The following is a 20,991-nucleotide window of genomic DNA, read 5'->3' on the forward strand; positions in this document are numbered from 1 at the left end:
TTTAAAAAAAATGATACTGAAAGTAAGAGGTCAGCTTCAAAGTTTTAATCAAAAACATATTGCACCACAAATTAGGTCTCTGCAAGCCATTACATAATAGAATTTGTATGTACAGAAGGTGAATGGACTAGCCAGGTGTCCATAAAGGCTGTTCTATGTACACATTATAGGTAGGTTTTTATACAAGGAAAAAGTGCATTAGTTGCTACTGTTTAATGAATATATATACACCTCATTCTTGTCCATAGCTTAAGAAAAATCCAAATGGGTTCCCAGATTCCTGTCCAACAAGGGTTTCTTTTATCCTGGCTAAGTGTCAACTGTAATATTTTACTCTGCTTGTAAGGAAGACCAGTTTATTCCCCTCCCTCTCCCCACCCGCTTCCCTGCGTGAATCTCTTAATAAGCAGTTGGTGGGAATGCTCTGGATTAGTGTGATGCAGCAGTAGTGTTCAGATGGCAACCAGCTGCCTCACAGCGGCTGAACCGTAGAAGACCTTTAAATACATGTAATAATACTAAAAAACAAACAAACCACAGCTTCCAACCTAGACTTGTTAATCACTGGGCGGGGGGGAGCAGTAGTTCAAGCTTCTCATTCCCAGTGAGACAAACTGAAATCTGACCCCAACTAGTGTTGAATGAGCCACTTGTATCCTGAGCCAGTTTGCACCATCAAAAGCCCCCCACACCTGCAGATCACTGGGGCACTGGCTCTTGGATATGTCCAAGGCAGAAACGCCAAGCTGGAAGCTAGAGATGGGTTTGCCAGCACTCCCCACTAGCGCCTCCCCCAATAAGGCTGAAACTCCCTGCTTCAGCAGCCTTATTCAAAGAAATAAGGACCATTGGGTGCTTAACACTTCTCTAACAGAGGTCCCCAACCTGTGGTCTTCCAGCTGCTACTGAACTACAACTCCCATCACCCCCCAGGCACAATTTATTGTGGCTGGGGGGAGCCAGGAGCTGTGGTTCAGCAGTCTCCTATCCCCATTTTTAAAAGGGGCTCTGCTACAGATAGATCTAAAAAGCAGACTCTCCATCAAACACACCATTAAAAAAAAGTTGTTGTTTTTAAAGGAAAACAAACACTGGCCCATTCGGCAGGGAATTGTGCTGTCCTGACCGGAAGTCCTAGCTGGCATTTCCAGGTCAGGGTTTGAATGTGCCAGCAATTACAGCCAAGAGAACTAATAGTAATAAATAGGGGAGGGGGGCAGTTACCGGTCTGAGAAGGCAGAGGATTTCGCATCCCCACCAGAGTCTCACACTGTCAGGAATGCTGCTATGTGGAACGCACACTCTTGTTCCTCTGTGCCGAGAGCAGAGGCACCTCAAGACCAGCAATTCCTGCCGCCACGAAGAAAAACCATCTGGTTCTGCAAGGCCTCGCATGGCAGCCGTGTGCCCCCCACCCCAAAATATGCAACCCCAACGGTATCAGGCTGAAAAGGACACTCTGCGTACAGTACAGCTTTGTAAACAATTTTTCAGAAGTCCTTGTACAAAATACTCTGGTGACAGCAATTAAGACACCTCAGTTGGTGAGTGCAGGATCCTTTTCGGAGAGAGAAAAAGGAGGGCAGCAGGAGGCAGCTAGCACACCCTCAGAGCTGTTCACGACCAGGGGCTTCTTGGGTTCGAGATGGAGGGCCGGATACTGCCCTTGGGAGATGGCTTTGACCCGAACCAAGACATCTGGAGGGTGGGGAGAAAAGGCATCTCAGTACTCAACAGGTGCACGGTTACTTCAGTAGCTCACCAGAGCCAGAACACTCAAAAGACTCCAGCTCAGTCAGGCACCTACAAATCCGCTTGCCAGTGGCAACTGCCCCTAGCCCCACACAGGGCTCTCCTTCCCACCACCATTTTTAAACAGAGAGAGGGCTCCCCATTCCTTCCCACCTCCCCAGGTAAAAGACAGAAGACCTGCTTCTCTCCTACACCCTCTGCCTGAGTGCCAGAAAAGGCTCGGGGGGGGGGGGGGGGCTCGGTAGCAACCACCAAGAATGGCTGCCTAGTGAGCTACACTTGTGGATCTTCGTGCTGTCCACGCTGATGGGCAGCAGCAGCTCTGCAGGGTCTTTCCAGCACCTGCTCCCTTGCCTGGAGATGTCCAACCACCTGGCCGCCAAGTGCTTTGCCTCTGAGGGATGGCCCCCTCCTTCTGACATCCATATTCGAGTCCATTTGCATAGGTGCGTGCCTCGAACACAACCCTCTGCTGATATCTGCGCAAAGCGCAGCTGTTGGACGGGGCCGCATTTGATGTGGCCGTTAAAAGATGGGTGTCTGGACCCATAACGGCATCACTTGATGGCGCAGTCGCCGAGTGGAGACGACACGTGGACTTAAGAGGTCACACAAAGCCTTACCTTGTATTCCAGGGTTTCTTTGAGCATGCTTTCCTCCTCTGGAGAGAAGTTTAGAAGAACAGACACTGCTTTGATGAGGTGGAACGCCTGAAATACAGCCAAGTCACAACAGTGGGTCATCCAGCACAACTCCTGCAGATCTGACCTCTAGGGGGTCAGTTGGCCAAACCAATGGTCAGACTCGGCATAAGGCAGCTTCATATGTCAATTTCTGTTGCTTTGCACTCCTTGGCCAGTCTTTTAATGCATTTGGCCAAAGACCATGGCATAAATACACACAGAAATGGATACATAAGAACAGGCATCTAAATGGGGGCGGGAGTGTAATAATTATCGGATACTAAAACTGCATTCTGGGCTTTCATGGTTACAAGTTCTCAGCAGAGCTAGTGACTTTGCATGCTCCATTTTGCATGCAGACATCCCACCAAGGCAGATACTCTACGTTCACATTTGCTTCTGCTCCGCTTAATATTGCATAGAACAATCTTTCCCACTGCAAAAAGATGCACAGAGACACAGAGTTAAATGGCACCAACAGAACCTGTGTGTGTGGGGGTTTTTTTGTTTTTTGGGGGGGCGGGGGGGGTTACCTCTGATTCCCGGCAGGACATGAATTTTAGCACCACATGCTTAAGGTATTCAAAGTTTATCTCCCGGGAGTCGTTCAGATCCGAGTTGTTTGTGACAGTCAAGGCGGCACTGGGCACTTCCGGGATCTCGCCGTCAGGTCGGATTTTCTGAAAGGGGCAAACACAGAGCGAGACTTCAAAGCCTGACCCAATCCATCCTCAGCCTCTTGACGCAGCCTGGGAACTGCCACGTGCCAAGACAGGCACAGGCTGGGCTAACCCCATAAAGCAAGGGATCTCGGCCTTCAGGCCCGAAGCTGCTTTCTACCACGTCAGACCCTTGGTTCATTGAACTCAATAGCACCAGCACTGATTGGCAGCAACTCTTGGGGTTCAGATGGGGCTCTTCCACAGAGCGATGGCCCCCAATGCATCCCCCGCTTGTCTTGCTGTCCTGCAGAAACCACCCCCCACCCTGGGAAGTGAGCCCGGTTCGCAGGCTACAGGATGGCAGAGTGCTGGACCTTCCCTCCTCTCCCCGTCCCTCCTCTTATTCTTCCAACGCTCACGAGGCTGTTCTACTTCCGAGGGTTCCGCTAGGGGGCAACGGACAGGCCTCTCCGGCAAGCCCCACTCACCAGCTCTTTCTGCAGGGTCTTCTTGAGCTCCGACATTCTCTGCTGCAGCTGCTTGATCATCTGCCGGCAGGGCAGAGAGACAAGTTTCAACTCACAGCCCAGAGGCCGCCCAGCGCCTCCCCAAAGGGGCCACAGGATGATCCGGACCCAGATGCAGGGCCCTCCCCGCAGCCCACGAGGCCCCAGGCCGAGCTGCTGTCACGGACCCCGGAAGGAGCTTCGGGGGCAACTCTCTCAGGGAAACAACTCCGTGAGAGCCACGAGCAGCGACAGAGCTCCTTGTGGAAGGCTGGCGAGGCGATGAGAAGAGGGCCTCCCTCACCTTGTTCTTCTCCGCAATCTGCTGCTCCAGGCCTCTGTTCTCCTTCTGCAGCTGGACAACGTCGGTGGCAGCCACCTCCCCGTTGGGCTCTCCTTCTCCCTCCTCGGAGGGGTGCGGCAAGTGCTTTTGCAAGGGCAGCCGGTCCAGCTGGGCAGCCTGGCGGGCGGCAGAAGGGTTAGGGGCCACCAAGAAGGGAACAGCGACAACCACCACCACCACCAATACTTCTATACTGCTGGGCACCCAAGCAAACCACAATATGGCAACGTATTTGCTGATCGGGGTCGCTCCATAAAGTCGGTCGACCCTCGTTCCACGTGATGTCTGCACCCGGCCAACGTCCAGGCCTCCCGGTCGCTCCGGCGCAGAAACCCCATCGGCTTGGGGCAGGCCAGGAGCGCGCCCTCCCCCAGCCCCAGGGGACTCACCTGCTTCTCGTGGGCCAGCAAGCGCGCCTGCTGCTCTTCCAGCTGCTCCCGCAGGGCCCGCGTCTGCTCTCCTGCCAAGGCCTCTCTCTCCGCAGCCTGCCGCTGGCTCACCTCCAGGCTGGACTGCAGCTGGCGCGTCTGCAGCAGGAGCGCATCGTAGCCTGGGGCCAAGGGAGGCCAGGGTCAGAGGTGGGGGCAAGCTGGCCCCCCGGGTTCCCCGAGTGGGGTCTTGCCCAGCCTTAACCGGAGACGCTGCCAGGGAGTGAACCTGGGGCCTTCTGCGTGCCAAGCCGATCCTCTAGCACTGAGCTCCGGCCCCATCTGGAGTTAGAGCCCCGGCCCATCTAGCCGAGCGCCGCCTACACTGACTGGCAGCAGCTCCCCAAGGCCTCCAACTGGGGTCTTCCCCAGCCCTAACTGGAGACGCAGCCAGGGAGTGAATGCTGGTGACGGGACAGGGAAGCCCTGGCCACCATCTAGACAAAGCTCTCTTTGCCAGTGGCAGGCTGGGGGGCACATTGGGATTGCCGGAGGGAAGCCTAGCTCAGAAGCCACGGAATCGCTGCCCTGCCAGCCGCAGGAGGGGACCGAGTGCCACCAGCTCTCACCTTGCCGCAAGGGCTTCAGCTCCTCCTCCTTTCTCCGAAGCAAGTCCGTTGTCTCCGCAAGCAGCTGCTCCTTCTCCTTTAGGAGCGGAGCCAGATCTGCCACCTAAGGACAGGGTGCGGGGCGGGGTGTGAGGAAGAGGCTCGTGTTCCTGGCCTCCGAAGCTCCTCCCCGGCCCGGACGAATGGTGGAAACCGGGCCCAAAGACGACCCCTCTCCTGAACAGCAGGTGGCCACCATCCCCCTGAACCGAGGCCAGACCAGCGCTGGGTTTCAGAGGCGAGCTTTCTCCTGGGAACCCCTATCGCTCAGCAGGCTACTGGGAAGAGCTGCCGAGACAGACAAGAGGCCACGGCAGGAGCGTCGGCTTCAGGAGTCCTAGCTCTTAAGCTCCTCTGCCTTGGGTCGCCAACACTTGGGGTTTTTCCAGAGAAGCTCCCAGTAACTTGTGATGGAGACAAGATCCGGCTCGTCGGGGTTGAGCCACAGCGTGGTTCGGATGGGGACACCCGTGGCCGGGCACCGGTGCAATATCCCACCTGTTGCTGCAGCTCCTCCCTCTGCTTCCGTGCCTCTTCCAGGGCTTTGGCGATTTCAACGCTGACCGTCTCTCTCCTGTCCAATTCTGCCTGCAAAGCAGCAATTACACGGGTTACGGGAGGAGAAAGCCAGAGCCACAAAAAGCGGCAAGCGGAATGAGAGGAAAGGCCAACTGGGTGTCTCTGGCCCTTTCAGGTTCTAGCCAGGATTGTCCTAGTTCCAGGGCAACCCCTCCAGAGAGGGGAGGAGGAAGTTGGCAATGGGGCTGCAGCTCAGAAGTACAGCGTCTGCTCTGCACACAAAAGTTTCCCAGTTCCCTCCCTGGCAGTATCCCCAAGATAGGGCTGAAAGAGACTCCTGCCTGCAACCTTGGAGAAGCCGCTGCCAGTCTGGGTAGACAATCCTGAGCTAGATGGACCAAGGGCCTGACTCAGTATATGGCAGCTACCTATGTTCCTAGGAGAAGATGCAGGTGGATTTGGGCTGGCTGACAGCAGACACCAGCCCAAAGAGCAGGGCTGCTTAACATTGGCCCTCCTGCAGACCTTGGCCTAAAACTCCCATAATCCCTGGCTACTGTGGCTGGAGATGATGTGAGTTCTAGTCCAATAAATAGCGGGGGGGTGGGTTAAGTTGGGCAGGCCTGCCATAGAAAAATTGTTTGTTGTGCAGTCGAGTCGGCGTCGACTCCTGGCGCCCACAGAGCCCTGTGGTTGTCTTTGGTAGAATACAGGAGGGGTTGACCATCACTTTGCCTCCTGGGCTCCACCTTCTCTGGCAGAACACCTGCTGCGCAGGTTGTGCTCAACCAAAAGGCCACCCATCAGCCGGCCCCCAGCTTCCAACTGCGGCCAAGTCGTCCCTCTCTCGGCTCCCGTCCCCCACCCCCATACCTTCAATCTGTCCAGTTCAGATTCGTGCTTCCTTAAAGCGCTCTCTAAGTCCTGGTGTCTCTGTCGGAGCTCTCCGTTTTCTTGTTCCAGCTGGCTCTGTTGAAAAACAGGAAAGCGCACAATGGCTGAACCACGGTCCCTGGGAATTGCAGTGCCGCTCTAGGTTCGCGATGCCACCGTCGGCGGGAATGCGGCTCCAAAGGGCAAAGCGATACTCACGATCTGCTGCTGGGCGGCCCTCGCTTCGGTCTCGCGCACGGCTCCCAGGGCAGCGAGCTGCTCCTCCAGCCTTCCCACCTGCTCGGCGCTCCGACGCTCCACAGCGGAGATGCCCTCTTGCGTCCGGTTGCTTTCCAACTCGAGCTCGGTCTGCTGCCGAGGAGGAGAGGAAGAGACCATGTTTTTAAAACTATCGGCAGATTCCCGAGGGCGCACGGAATGTGCTTTTAAAGCTCAGAGACTCGAGCAGAAGTATCTTAGAAAAAAAGCAGGAGATCAAGCACTCCCCAACGGGAAGCATGATCCCACGTTCCCCAGCACTAGCTTCATATTTTTAAATGCCAGCCCGGGCCGAAAGGTGGCAGTGGTGGAAATTGCTGTTGTGACACTACACAGCCTGACCAAGCAGAGGGGCTCCTCCCAAGTCAGGACGCAGAACATAGGAAGCTGCCTTCTACTGAGTCAGACCCTTGGTCCATCTAGCTCAGCATTATCTACGCAGGCTGGCAGCGGCTTCTCCAAGGTTGCAGGCAGGAGTCTCTCTCGGCCCTATCTTGGAGATGCTGCCAGGGAGGGAACTTGGACTCTAGAGCGGACCCATCCCCTAAGGGGGAATATCATACAGTGCTCACACATGTAGTCTCCCATTCAAATGCAAAACAGGGTGAATCCTGCTGAGCAAGGGAGACAATGCCTGCTTGCTCCCAGAAGACTGGCTCTCCTCCTGTGGGGACGGAGGATTCAGAAAGATGCTGTGCTCCCCCTCCCCACTCCAGCTCTCTGGCTAGCTTTGGCCACTTGGCTCTCAAGAGGACTGCGGGCCCAGCCGGCTCACTCACCAGCCTCTGGATCTGCAGTTCCTTCTCCCGGACGTCCTCTTTGCCCTTCGCGGTGGCCTCGGTGGCAAGCTGAAGGGCTCGCTCGAGGTCTTGCTGCTGTCAACACACAAGGATAGCAATAGCAATAGCAATAGTACTTACATTTATATACCGCTCCATAGCCGAAGCTCTCTAAGCGGTTTACAATGATTTAGCATATTGCCCCCAACATTCTGGGTACTCATTTTACCGACCTCGGAAGGATGGAAGGCTGAGTCAACCTTGAGCCCCTGGTCAGGATCGATCTTGCAACCTTCCGGTTACAGGGCGGCAGTTTTACCACTGCGCCACCAGGATGCTCTTTCCTCACTGGGGGGATCTCTCAAGCCATACGCATCTCTCCACCCCACCACTGGGGGCACCGGAAAGGGAGCAGGGGGCCCAAGGGCAGCTACCTGTTGCTCGCTGCCGTCCTGAAGGCTCCTCCCCGACTCCTCCCTCTCAGCCAGGCGCGCCTGCCCTTCTGCCACTTGGCAGTTCAGTTCGTTGATCTAAGAGGCATCATAACAAGCCAACTGTGGGTTAGCCACCCCATGACCCCACAATAAAAACATCCCATTAAAAACACAAAACAAATTACAGGATCAAACAGAACAGACAAAACACAGTAAAAACATTTTTTCTTTAACTGTTTAAAAGCCTGAGTGAACAGAGAGGTTTTCTGAGAACGCCAGGCGAGCCTCGCAGGGGAGGCTCTGCCATAGACGGGGTGCCACCACCGAAAAGGCCATGGGGAGAGGAGAAGAGAGGTCTCTTTCGGACAGGGGTGGGGCACACTTGGCCCTCCAGCCCTTGTTGAACTACAACTCTCATGTGGCTGGGAATGATGGGAGTTGTAGTTCTACAGCAAGAGTCTCAAGGTTGCCTACCCGAACTCTAGGAATACAGGCGCTGCAATTCACCTCCTCGCTGCCCGACATACCTGAGTCTCCAAGAGACTGATGCTCTCCGTGTGACTGGTTTGCGCTGCCAACAGCTCCCGCCGGGCATCCTCCAATCGCTGCTCCAGAGCACTTTTCTAGAGAGATTTGCAACAGCCATTAGCTTTCCCCACACTGGAAGGGGCAGATGGATCCCAGCCCCATTTCCAATCTCTACGCTCTACTGGAATGGGAACCCACACACATCTCTGAGGGGAAAGCACCCAGTCCCAAAACACAGCTGGACTAGACGGGGGAGACCCGAGTTCAAATCCTCGTTCAGCCATGAAACGCTCGCTGGGTGACTCTGGGCTGGTCACTTCTCTCTGGGCCTACCCGGCCTTGCAGGGTTGTGGGGATAAACTCCGGGCTTCTTGGAGGAAGAGCAGGATACAAGCATAACAATAAAAATACATCAATCAAAGGACGTTGTCCCGGGGCTGAACAGAGCCAGTTGCTCTTTGCCGCTAACTAGAAGAGAGGCAAGCTCTGAATAATGCCTCCTACTGCATGCTTCAGTCAATCGCTCATAGCTTACGCTCATAGATCAGCACACAGTTCAAATCGAGATACAAGAGACCCCATAAGTGAATCGCAATACCAGTGCATGCATATATCAATACATACACCTAAAATATACAATTCAGAACTATTACATAAAATATGAAATGGAACAAGATAAAAAAAATAAAAACACAGTGAATCATGAGCCTGTATTAACCATCTCCGACACACCGTGGGCAGGTCGTAATTGCAGCTGTACGGAATTTGGCCACCAGATGTGAAACCTCGGGATACGTATCAGAAAGAAATAAGTCTATATCAAACTCATCAGCATGATTTGGATATCTAAAAACAAGAGGGGCAATAAATCTAAGACACAGATCACGATAAAAGCACATGACCTACTGTTTCAACATCGCCATTCTCACAAGGACACAATCCCTCCAAAAAAAAAAGGGAACCCTCCAAAATCTACCCTCCAATACTGCGGCTTATTTGTAGTGCCGCCCCACCTGGGCTCTTGAGGGATGACGAGAAGCAAATGTGAACCTCAAGGGGTGCTTTGGCGTCCCTCCTCTCCTCGCAACACACTTACCTCCCTGAGCAGCTCCTGGACGTGCTCCTCGCCAGAGAGGTTCCCGCCCAGCCGCTTCTCCAGGACGCTCACTTTCTCCTGCAGGTGGCCCACCAGCTGGTCCTTCTCCTCCACCTCCACCCTCGCCTGTTGGGAACGCGCACGCACACACTATTCGCTCTGCAGTCCACTGCTGCAGGGAAGGGGAACTTTCAGGTGGGATCTGCCGCCTTCTGCGCTGGCCGGGGAGCAGGAGGGGATAGTGGCAGTGCCATTGCATGTTATGGGGGGTGGGGGCACACTTTTCCGGCCCGGCCGCCTCCACAAAAACTAGGGCACCAAGGAGCCCTGGAACACGGCCTTCCATGCCAGGATTTCCACTTCCAGAGCTACTGGGGACAGGAACACAGGGAGCTGCCTTACACTGAGTCAGACCCTTGGCCCAGCTCGCTCCGTCTTGTCTACACTGACTGGCAGCAGCTGCCCAAGGTTTCAGGCAGCCGTCTCTCCCAGTCCTGCTTGAAGATGCCACCAGGGACTGAACCGGGGACCTTGCGCAGGCAAAGCAAATATTTCCCGAAGGGGAAAGAGCTGACAGCACTCAGCCACCCATCCAAATGCCAACCAAGGTGAACCTTGCTTAGCAAAGGGGACGACAACCTCTGCTAAAAGAGCAAAGCGGCACCTTTTAAAACTGCCAATTTTCTCTATTGAGGGGTGGAGAGGAGCAACTGGCCGTACCCATCCCCAGCACAGCATCCCTCCAGTGGCTGTTGCTGGTGTCTATCTTTTCCTTTCTTTTCTTTTTTTTAGATTGTGAGCCCTTTGGGGGACTGGGAGCTGTTTTATTTATCTAATTTATTTATATTAATTTATTTATAGCCATGTAAACTGCTTTGGGGACTTTGGCTGAAAAGCAGTCTATAAGCATTTATCATATTCCTGCTCAATCCCGCGAGACTGGCTCTCCGCCCCCAAGTGTGAAGCTGCCGGGACCGCCCAGCTCCACTGGGATAACCCTGCCGCCTCTTCCTTGGGGTGCCTGCTTCCCCCCTGCCCTGCCCTCTCATTCTTAACCTCCCATGTGCAGGAATATCCAGGCTGTACCTTCTGCTTGTGCTGCTCATACGCCAGCTTCAGCGATCCGTGCTCCGCCTGCAGTGCTGTCAGTCTCTTTTCGCAACCAGAGGCGGCGGCTTGAGCCTGGAATGCGAAAGGCGTCCGGATGAGAGCTTTGCCCTGGCCACCTCCCCCAGGGTCTCCTGCAGGCGGAGGTCTCCTTCGGGATGGTTTCGCAAGGTTGTTTCTCCTCTGATGGTGAGCCGCCCAGAGGGCGCTCACACCCCAGAAAAGAGACTCACATTTTGCAGGTCGACGGTCAGCTGCTGGATAAAGGCTTGGAGCCCGAGGTCCCGCTGCTCCAGGGCCGTGATCTTGCCTTCCGCACTCTCCTCTGCATCCATGAGCTCGTCCCTTCACGCAAGCGGAAAAACAATCAGACCCTGAGGCCACGGGGGAGCGGAGCCTTGCCCACCCCAAATTCCACGCTAGGGACCATTAGGAAGGGGACTGAACATTAAAAGGCTAGTATCAGAAGGCCCTTGTACAAATCTGTGGTGCAGCCACATTTGGAGTACTGTGTACAGTTCTGGTCACCGGCTCTTAAGGAGGACATTGCAGAAGTGGGAAAGGTGCCGAAGAGGGCAACCAAGATGATCAGGGGCCTGGAGCACCCTCTTGGTTACTATTTACTACCATTATTATTATTATGAGGAAAGTCGATAGCATCTGGGGCTTTTTAGTTTGGAAGAACGTGGAGAAGAGAGAGTAGACAGAGCGTAATTTTTCTCCTTCTCTCACATCACTAGAACCAAGGGGCCATCCCATGAAACTGAAGGTCAGGATATTTAGGACCGACAGGAGAAAGGACTTTTTCCACACAGCAAGTAAGTAACCTATGGAATTCTCTGCCATGGGATGTGGCAATGGCCACTAGCTTGAATGGCTTTAAAGGGGGCTTGGACAAATCCATGGAGAACAGGTCTAGCAATGGCTACTAGCCTGGTGGCTATAGGTCACCACCAGCCTCAGAGGCAAGATGCCTCCAAATCCCAGTTGCAGGGGAGCAACAGCAGGAGAGAGGGCATGGTCTCCCCTCTGGCCTGTGGGCTTCCCGGAGGCATCTGGTGGGCCACTGTGGGGAACAGGAGTCTGGACTAGAGAGGCCTCGGGCCTGATGCAGGAGGCTGTTCTTATGACCCCCAGCACCACACAGATCTCCTCCACAGAGGTCTCCTTCCCCCTGCTGCTTTTGGGGAGGTAAGAAAGAGCAGGAGTCCTTTCTGAACAGGCGAGGGCTCCCCACTGCTTCTCCCCACCTCCACCTCCCAGTGCAAATGACAGAAGTCCGGCTCCTCTCCTGTATGTGCGCCAGAAAAGAATCTGAGAGAAGTGAGGGGGTGAGCGGCAACCACAGGCAATGGCTGGCTAGTGACGTCACCCTCAATTTGTGGGATCCCTGCAAGCAAGCTCCTGGTTTTGAGACCAGGACTGGCCAATCCCGAGGGGTCTTCAGTGCCTGCCAATGTCCCCTTCTGGGCTCTGCAGTCTCCGTCTCCACACACACCCCCAGGGAGCCAGCCGGTCAGGCCTAGTCGCAGCCTGTGACCACCCGGCGGCCAGTTCGAGCCTCAGGGCCCGGCGCTTTCCCACTCCCAGGGCACTTTTACTGGGCAAACGCTCCCTTGGTTCAAACGCAAAGAAATGGGGTGGTGCGAGGGGACGGAGGGGAGTCTCGCTGAACAGGAAGGACCCCCCACCCAAGTGCAGGGGCACACCACCCTGGCAGGAGACCCCCCCCCAGGCAGACCGGCTGGGCGCAGGCCCCGCCCTCGGCCCACCTCTCGGCCTCCAGGTCCGCATGCTGCCTCCGGAGCTCCTGCAGCTCGCTGGCCAGGCGGGAGGACAAGGCCCCGGAGGCCTGCAGCTCCCCCTGGGTGTGGCGCAGCTCCCGCGCAGAGGCCGCCAGGTCCCGCTCCATCCGGGCCAGGGATTCTTCTTTCTGCAAGAGCTAGATGTTACGGAGACAAACACTCAACACACACAGAGCAGGCGGCCAAAAGCAGGGGGGAGCCTTGCGGCCCAAGACAACAATACGAGCGGAGGAGGAGAGGAGCAGAGCGCCGGGCACCCGAAAGAGAGCAGGCAGAGGGGTCAGGCCACAGACGTGGAAGAGCCGAGGGCGGGCCCCGGATTCAGCACTTGGGCTGCTGGACTTGGCAACGGCAGGGATCTGTTGGGTTGGAGGGGTTACTGTCCTGCCTGCAAGCGCAGATGGTTAAGGTTTCTTTCTTTTGGCATTTTAAGTTGTATCGGCTTTCACAATTGCTTTTGCATTCAAATTACATTCACGTATCTCATTCTACGCATAAGTGAACACTGACTTCCCGCTTGCCTCTCTGCGCGGTTCACAAGAACTATGCGTAGAAACCACTGCTATAATAATTCAAAACATACATACTCCACATTGCTACTCGATTTCACCCAACCCAACCTGCTGCCATTACTAGATTTCAAACCCTCTTAGAAAAAGATTCCTTCCTTATTGGAACGTGATTGTTTTTACTCTCATTCATTAGCTGTGAGCTGCCGCGAGAGCCCTGCGCTCGAAAAAGGAAGGATGCAAGTGGCAGTAACGGAGCAGACGACAGAAACAGAGGCCTCCTTCCTCCCTCGGTCTAGCCACAAGGAGTCTGACCGCCAGAGGGAATCAAGAGGGGTCAGGTATGATGGGGAACAGCACCAGCCATCGCCAAGGGCGGGAAGGGCATTCTCGACTGTTTAAAACCCTTGGCTTGTTTTATTCTGTAAACCGCCTAGAGACTTTGGTAGGGGGCGGCAGACACATTCATCAGATAAAGCAATAAGCAATTAAACAGAACTCGGTACATACTGGGGGAAGGCAGGGTTTCAGTGCATTTCGCTTTCATGGTCTGAAAGCACACAACACAGCAACCTTTTTGCAGCTCAGCAGGTCTGGGGCTGGTCAGGGCTTGGCGGGGGGGTCCCTTGACAGCTCTAAATCCACCACCTTCAGCGCCATTATCTAGGAAGCTGCCTTCTACTGAGTCAGACCATTGGGCCATCTGGCTCAGGATGCTCGACACTGACCGGCAGCAGCTCTTCAGGGTCTCAGGCTTAGGGGGTCTCTCCCAGCCCTACCTGGAGATGCTGCCAAGGACTGATGCAAACTTGCAGATTCTCGACCACTGAGCTACAGCCCCCTCCCCAAAAGGCAGCATGGGGGAAAAACTAACTAACAGGAGAGAGCAGGCATTGCAGGGACAAGCAGCCGCCTTGTGGCCTCGGGAGGCCTCCTGGGCTCACATCCCAGAGCCAAGACGGTAGCCCCCGGCTCGGCCTGGCTGCCCTGCCCTCCGAGAGCGCCTGGGCCGGTTCTCACCATGTGCTTGACTTTGGCCAGCTCCTGCTGCTGAAAGCCTTGCAGCTCGTCCAGGTCATCCCGCTTCTGGAAGAGGTTCAGGCTCTGCTCACGCATCTCCTGCAACTGCACGGCGAGGCACGTCCGCTCCTGGGGGGGGTGATGGGAGTTGTAGTCTCCCATCTGGGGTCTCTTCTGTCTGGTTTGGACCCCCCACCCACCCCTGCCACTCACCTTTTCAAGATGAGCCAGCTTCTCTCTCCATTCCTGGGAAAGGAGAAAAGGACAGATCAACATGGGCGCGCCTGCTCCCGAGATCTGCTGCTCACAGCAAGGGGGCCCAGGGCCTGCCGGGTGGGTGGGTTGGGAGGAAGAGGTCACGGAAGGCTGGGAGGGGGCGGGGCTCCCCACAGGGCAGCCCAGCGCCCAGGGCATTTGCTCTGCCCAGTTCCCAGGGCAGCAGCTGTGCTTGTGACATCACAGTGGAGCTTAAAGGGAAGGTCTCCGGGGGAAGCAGGAGTGCAGGAGGAAGGGGAAGAAAGCAAGGTCTGGGAGGGAACTCCGCTCTCCCCCATGAACGTGGCAGTTAGGAACATAGGAAGCGGCCATATACTGAGTCAGACCATTGGCCTATCTAGCTCAGTATTGCCTTCGCAGACTGGCAGCGGCTGTGAAGCACCCTAGGAGACGGATGGGTCAGCCTCCTGTTCGGAGCAATTCCCCCTCTTACTAGATCCGGAGCAAGACTATAAAAATGACACAATGAAAATACTAAACTAAAATATAAAAACAAATCGGACTGAAAAGATTTAAAATACACGCATAAGAACTGTACAAAATACAAAGAAGCAGCAGCAGAGACAATCATATAAAAGCCTGGGGGGAAAGCCAAGACTGAACACGCTTTCTAAAAACTGTGATGGAGACTGAGGAGCGAATAACCACTGGGATAGCATTCCAAAAAGACTGCTTTTCAACCAAAGTTCCCAAAGCAGTTTGTTTAGATAGATAGATAGATAGATAGATAGATAGATAGATAGATAGATAATGGCTCCCTGTGCCCAAAGGGCTCACAAGATTGAAAGATAGAGACCAGCAACAGCCACTGGAGGGATGTTGTGCTGGGGATAGAGATGGCCAGTTGCTCTCCCACTGCTCAATAAAGAGAATCATCGCCACTTTAAAAATTGAGGCAACCGATTGCAAACTGAGGTGATGCACAGTATTGGGGTCATTAACAGCAACAATAAGGAGGAGGAAAAAATAAATAAAACACTCAAAGCTGTTAAAAAGCTGGGCGTCGCACACAGCGATCCAACACCATCCGGGGACCCAAGCAGCGTTCCCTGTAACAGGAATTCCCTGATGTTGTTGACAACGCCCACAATGCCCAGCCTTTGGCCCTTGCAGCTGGGGATTATGGGAGTTGTAGTCAATAGCATCGGGGACGCCCTGTTACGGCGAACCATGGCCCCAAGTTTGAGAAGCTTTGCTCTCCCGGCATCTTTCTCAACTGACTCACTCTCCGCCCACTCACGGGGCCGGGACTCTGGCCCCCTGGATGCCACCACTGGCTTACCTGGTCCTTCTTCTCCAGCGCTAAGGCGACGCCTTCTGCCATCTTGGCCCTGCTGGCTTGGTGAGCCTCGTTCTGCTCTTGCAGCTTCCGAAGAGAGGCTGTGGACAACACACACGGCGTGACCCCAAAGAGCCTCTGCGTCCTTCAGGCGCCACGCAGTGAAAGCTGAGACGCTTCCCCGACTGTGAGGATCGTCAGAGCCACCCTTTTATCCACGGCCTCTTTCCAAGCTCCTAACCTGCTTGAAAAGGGCAGTGGGTGGTATGAAGTGTACGTACAGTCCTGATGCTTCTCCAAGGCAAGCTCAAGCTTCTCCTTGATCTTCTGCAGGTTTCGGACCTGTTCGGCGTAGTCTTGGGGAGGAGGAAGGCACCGACCGGATATGGACAGACAGTAGGGAAAGGCGGGGGGAGAGAAAGGCGGAGGGGAAAAATGAGCTATGAGGGACAATGATTTCCCACGCCTGAAAATCATTCCTGCTGAGGAAGGCAAGGCAGACGGCCCCACCTTGACAAAGGGGCAACAAAGACCACTAACGGCATGCTAGCTATGGAGACGGGAGAAGGGACAGACAGAAGGGGAGATGTGGGATCTTGCCAAGTCGTGAGGACATACAGGCACCACAGCAGACACAGGGCTGGTTTGTGTGAGAGGGACTGAAACCATCTCTGGGCTGAGGCCAGGGTCTCCTCTACAACAGGGATTCCCAGACGCTGTTGACGACAACTCCCACAATTCCCAGCCAACGGCCACTGCAACTGGGGATGCTGGGAATTGTAGTGAACAACATCTGGAAATCCCTGTTAGAGGCACCCCAGGCCTTCGCTCTGCCCAGATGTCAGCTCCCATGAGCTGCTAGTTTTGCACCTGGCTTTGGTCAGAGGATGATGTTGGGGTTCTCACAAAAAACAAAAGAGCTCCTGGGAGCCTAAGCCCCATTTTGAGAGGCCAAAGGCTCCCCAGTACTGGTGAGCAGTTACAGCTGCAATTTTATAGGCCATGGGGAAGGCTTCTTCGAGGTACCTGCAACTAATATAACGTGCAAACAAGACTCTAGTAGTCAGAAGCACTTTTGGACACAGCACAGGTCTCCCCGGGGTTTTGTATGAAATCCCTGTGGGCTCAGACCCGAAAAGCTACGGCATCGTTGCAGGAGAGAGGAGCAACAGTCATGTTCTCTGTAGCAAGAACGTTTTAAGATATTGACCCTCTGGGCAAGTGCAGACAGTGAAATGACTCTGCAGGCGTTGCTGCAGCCGATCACGGGACAGGATGAAAACTGAACGACATCCCACAAGGAACATACCAGAGAGCTTGATTTCCAGCTTCCGTATTTGTTCATTCCTTCGGAAGAGCTGCGAGGAGAGGTCTTCTCTGGAGCTGCTTCCATCGGAGGGCTGGACAGGTGAAGAAGCAGGGACACGGACTTTAAAATCCAGAAAAGAACGTGCTGGCATACTTGGATGTTTTCGTGACAAAGAATTATGTTCTTATGGACAAAACCATGGAGGAGAGGTCTATCAGTGGCTACTAGTCTGAGGGCTATAGGCTACTTCCAGCCTCCGAGGCAGGACACCTCTGGATACCAGTTGCAGGGGAGCAAGAGCAGGAGAGGGGACATGCCCTCAACTCCTGCCTGTAGGCTTCCAGTGGTATCTGGTGGGCCACTGTGGGAAACCGGAGGCTGGTCTAGGTAGGCTGCCTTGGGCCTGATCCAGCAAGGCTGCCCTCACGTTCTAAAGAAACCCTCCTCATTTGGAATCGGGAGAAGAGAAACCAGCTCCGCACTAGGTAATCGAGACTAGGAGTTTGTCAGGAGGACGGCGGGAGAGACTCCCCCATGACTTGAACCTAACATGGCCATGCATGGTCTCTTCATCCCAGGAGCAAACGCCGCAATGCACACCCCCACGAGAAAGACACAGGCGCACCCAGCCTCTCGCACTTACAAAGTCGTCCCCCGAATCGGCTCCCACGGAGGTGATCGACTCCTTGCTGACTGATCGGGGCATCCGGACAGCCCCTCCCAGCCGCGGAGCGGTCGCTGCCTCCTCGGCAATCTTCTTCTTCAGCTTGGCAAACATCTCGGCGTGGCTGCAGTCCAGAGAGCCGGGCCTTCCTTCAGGGACACGATCAGGCAGCCAACACACAGAGCGAGAGACTGGGGAGACCTTCCTCGAGCCCAGAGCGCTCTCCCATCCAGCTGGTTTCACTCCCTCAAGGGGCTCATCGCTGGGGAAATCAAGGAGACCACACATAAGAACCACGTCTGACAGAGCAGCTCCGCCAACACCAGCCAACTTATCCCCGAGCTTAAGAAGAGTATTTTAGATTGGGAAGGATTCATCTCAACCCTTCTGCACCTGGCTCTCCCTTCTCGGCCAACCCTGAGATCAACCGTCTTATTTTGTGACTGGGCGCATGAAGATTCTCATGCACCACAACATGCATCCCCACCGCAATGGGGGAGCGTCTGTGGAACAGGAGAAGGCGGTTTCAGCAAGAGGTCTGAAATTGGAGAGCTGGTCTGGTGGTAGCAAGCAAACTTCTCCCTTGAGCTAAGCAGGATCCACTCTGGTTGCATTTGAAAGGAAGACTTGATGTGTGAGCAGCACTGGAAGAGATTCCCCTCAGGGGATAATGGGGCCACTCTGAGAAGAGCAGCAGCTCCCCAGGGCCTCAGTAAACTGAGCAAAGAGACCCTTTCTAGAAGTGGTGATTCTCCTTATTTCGTGGGGGAGAGCAACTGGCCCTATCCATTCCCAGCACAGCATCCCTCCTGTGGTTGTTGCTGGTGTCTCTCTGATGTTTTGTTTTGTGAGCCCTTTGGGGACAGGAAACCATTTTTATTTCTTAATTGTATATCTATGTAAACTGCCTTGGGAACTTTTTTTGAAAAGCAGTCTATAAATATTCACTGTAATGTATTGAGAAAAGGTCTTTTCCAGTCCTGCTTGGAAACTGACCCAGGGGCCTTTGCTCCAAGCTACAGCCCCAAACGCTCAACTAGACTTCTTTCCCGCATTTCCACCACTTGCTACGCCTTGAAGGAAGTTTACGAGCATGTTTACGGCCTCAGCAGAGACCTCCACAGGTAGGCCTTCCATCCCAGACCAAACCCCTCTCCTAACACACAGGTGCTACCTCCCTAGAGGGAAAAGAAATCAAACCACAAATCCAGGGTAAGAATTTGAAACACACCCCTCGGCCTGAACCCAGATGACTGTGTCCATTCAGGACACCAGAGTTAAGAAGTTATGCACTTGCAGGGGATCAGAGGAGGAACGGCTTTTAAAACGCAGCTCAAAAGCCGCCGCCGTAACACCCAAACAGCCAGCGGTCCAGAACGTTGTCATATGCTCGATGTGGATCGCTGGTCATCCCACACGACTAAGGTCAGACAAGCCTCTTCAGCAAACAGCTGAGGTTGCAGCATTTCCACAGAGCAATTGCGAGCATGAATGCTTTGATGCGCCTCAGAGGAGTTGGAGCCCGTGCCATGTGTCCCAGCGACTGCGGGAGGGGCTGCGCTGCAGTCCCATCGCTTGCTTGCCTGGGGCCCGATTCCTTTGGATCTCGGAGCCAGGCAATGGAGGCTGAACCAAATTATTGGACTTTAGTGACGGACATCCCGGAGACTAAACAGGCTTCCCTTCGTCGCTTTTACAGCTAGTGTACTTAGAACAGAAACATGGCAGCCTGGGACAAAAAGATTTTATTAAGTAACTCTACCTAAGTCTACCCTGGGTGCCAGGGTTAAATTTCGAGGGTCATCATGGCTCTCTAGCACCTGAGATTTGTCAAGCCCAGAGTTAAAATCTGCTATTATCAACAGCTACTAGTCAGAGGACTGTGGGCCACCTCCAGCCTCCAAGGCGGGATGCCTCTGAGTACCAGTTGCAGGGGAGTCACAGCAGGAGAGAGGGCCTGCCCCTTTCAACTCTGGCCTGTGGCTTCCAGCGGCATCTGGTGGGCCACTGTGCAAAACAGGATGCTGGACTGGATGTTTGGGCCTGATCCAACAGGGCTCTTCTTATGTTCTTAAGTGTGCCACATGCAAAGGTTCAACAAGGAATGCAAAATCACAGTGGGACGCAGCCTGCCCATGCAAGAGAACCCAATCAAAAGGGGAAGGACTGTTTAGCCCCACATAAGAGGGGGAGGCCAGCTCAGTCCTCAGCTGTCCGATACATCTGACACCATCACCCTGGGCAACCATGAATTATTCAGCGGGTTCCCTTGGCACCCTGGCTGTACACTACAGGACACCAGACACCACCAGGGTTCCTGAGGTCCATTATCAGTCCAACTTCCTGGCGGCTGGGGACGGCAAGCACTGAACTTAATTCTGTATCCCCCAAACGCCTATTACTATACCCACCCCGCATCCATTCTCAGCGAGGGTGCGGGGCTCACATCGACCTGGGACTCAAGATCCCACCTCTCATCCTCATAGCATCCAGGCTGGAGGCACCCATGGCAAAAGGAAGGCAGGCGATTCTAATAGAGGCCAGATTCAGCCATCCCGCTAAACCACAATTGTTCCTTATTCTCATGCGCCTCCGTGTACAAGGGGAGGAAGTGTGCAACTTCCTATCCTCGCCTAAAAGATACCCAGATTTGCTGTCCCATCCAACCCTTACCAATCCCAGCTTGCTCACACGCAGCCTAAAGCTCATGACAGCAGTGCTGAGCACTCATGAAGCCACAGCTGAGCATCACACTGGGACACAGCCAAAATCGAGCAGTTTGTCTGGTTTTGCTGTGCCTAGTTGTACGGCGTTTGTAGACCATGAACCACTTTGCAAAGTGAAGCGAAGTGGCACAGAAATACCATCAATAAATAACTCAGTGCACACTCAGAAGCGCTCCTGTTTATATATTCCGGTGCTGACTCAAATTAAGCCCTCGCGACGATACTTGGGGCACTTTTTGCCCCACTGGCCCCAAGTCAACTGCATGAGCCCTGCTCCAAGGTGCTCAGGGCAGTGGGTGATGGGAGTTGTAGTCCCCTGATTCAAGGAGCTTAGGGCAGTGGAAACCCGAGTTTGGGAGTCCTTGCCTTAGAAGAAGAGTAGAACAGAAATAAGTCTGTTAACAATAATAGGAGTAGTTAATAACTGTAATTATGTTGCAACTGCTGCTTCCCCAAACAGCCCCAAGTAACCTTCTACCCCCCCAATACCGTATTTACTGTAACGCCCCCTAATTACCGTATTGACTCATTAATTGCTACAAGAATCCTCTCTGGCCCCAAACCCGATCGACCCTTCAGAGCTCCCACTACCGTAATTGCCGGCCCTACGTTACCGTAATGCGCAGATAAGCCGCCCCCCGTCCGCCCACCCTTCGGGGAGCCTCGCCTCCCCACTCACCAGCTGGTCCCAACAGAAACGGTACCCCCCTCCTCCCCCGGCGGATCCGGAAGCGCAATCTGCCGCGGCTGGAGGAAGTGACGCGGCAGGCGAGGGAACAGTGGCGCATGCGTCCAAGAGGGAGACG

At 54.4% G+C, this 20,991-nt stretch overlaps 1 protein-coding gene across 7 annotated transcripts; it reads right to left on the reverse strand.

Moving 5' to 3' along the window:
• Window positions 1-30: 30 nt before the first annotated feature.
• On the reverse strand, window positions 31-20,967 carry GOLGA1 (golgin A1). Of its 7 annotated transcripts, none has more exons than XM_053281925.1 (24): window positions 20,865-20,967; window positions 17,439-17,721; window positions 16,796-16,886; window positions 15,768-15,842; window positions 15,490-15,587; window positions 14,145-14,177; window positions 13,932-14,060; window positions 12,370-12,530; window positions 10,831-10,942; window positions 10,577-10,672; window positions 9,491-9,616; window positions 8,394-8,489; window positions 7,867-7,962; window positions 7,433-7,528; window positions 6,594-6,746; window positions 6,375-6,470; window positions 5,481-5,570; window positions 4,944-5,046; window positions 4,336-4,496; window positions 3,908-4,063; window positions 3,586-3,645; window positions 2,969-3,115; window positions 2,376-2,462; window positions 31-1,698 (listed from the first exon to the last, which is right to left on the reverse strand). In XM_053281925.1, exons 2-24 carry the CDS (start codon window positions 17,571-17,573, stop codon window positions 1,618-1,620), a joined length of 2,478 nt encoding a protein of 825 aa, XP_053137900.1. In that variant the 5' UTR covers window positions 17,574-17,721; window positions 20,865-20,967; the 3' UTR covers window positions 31-1,617. The 7 variants fall into 7 exon arrangements, with proteins under 7 accessions (XP_053137900.1, XP_053137899.1, XP_053137897.1 ...); XM_053281924.1 differs by having other exon boundaries at window positions 6,594-6,743; window positions 7,433-7,525; window positions 12,370-12,539; XM_053281922.1 differs by having other exon boundaries at window positions 7,433-7,525; window positions 12,370-12,539.
• Window positions 20,968-20,991: the final 24 nt, after the last annotated feature.

This window comes from Hemicordylus capensis, chromosome 17 (genome assembly GCF_027244095.1).
Source record: "Hemicordylus capensis ecotype Gifberg chromosome 17, rHemCap1.1.pri, whole genome shotgun sequence".
NCBI lineage: Eukaryota > Metazoa > Chordata > Lepidosauria > Squamata > Cordylidae > Hemicordylus > Hemicordylus capensis.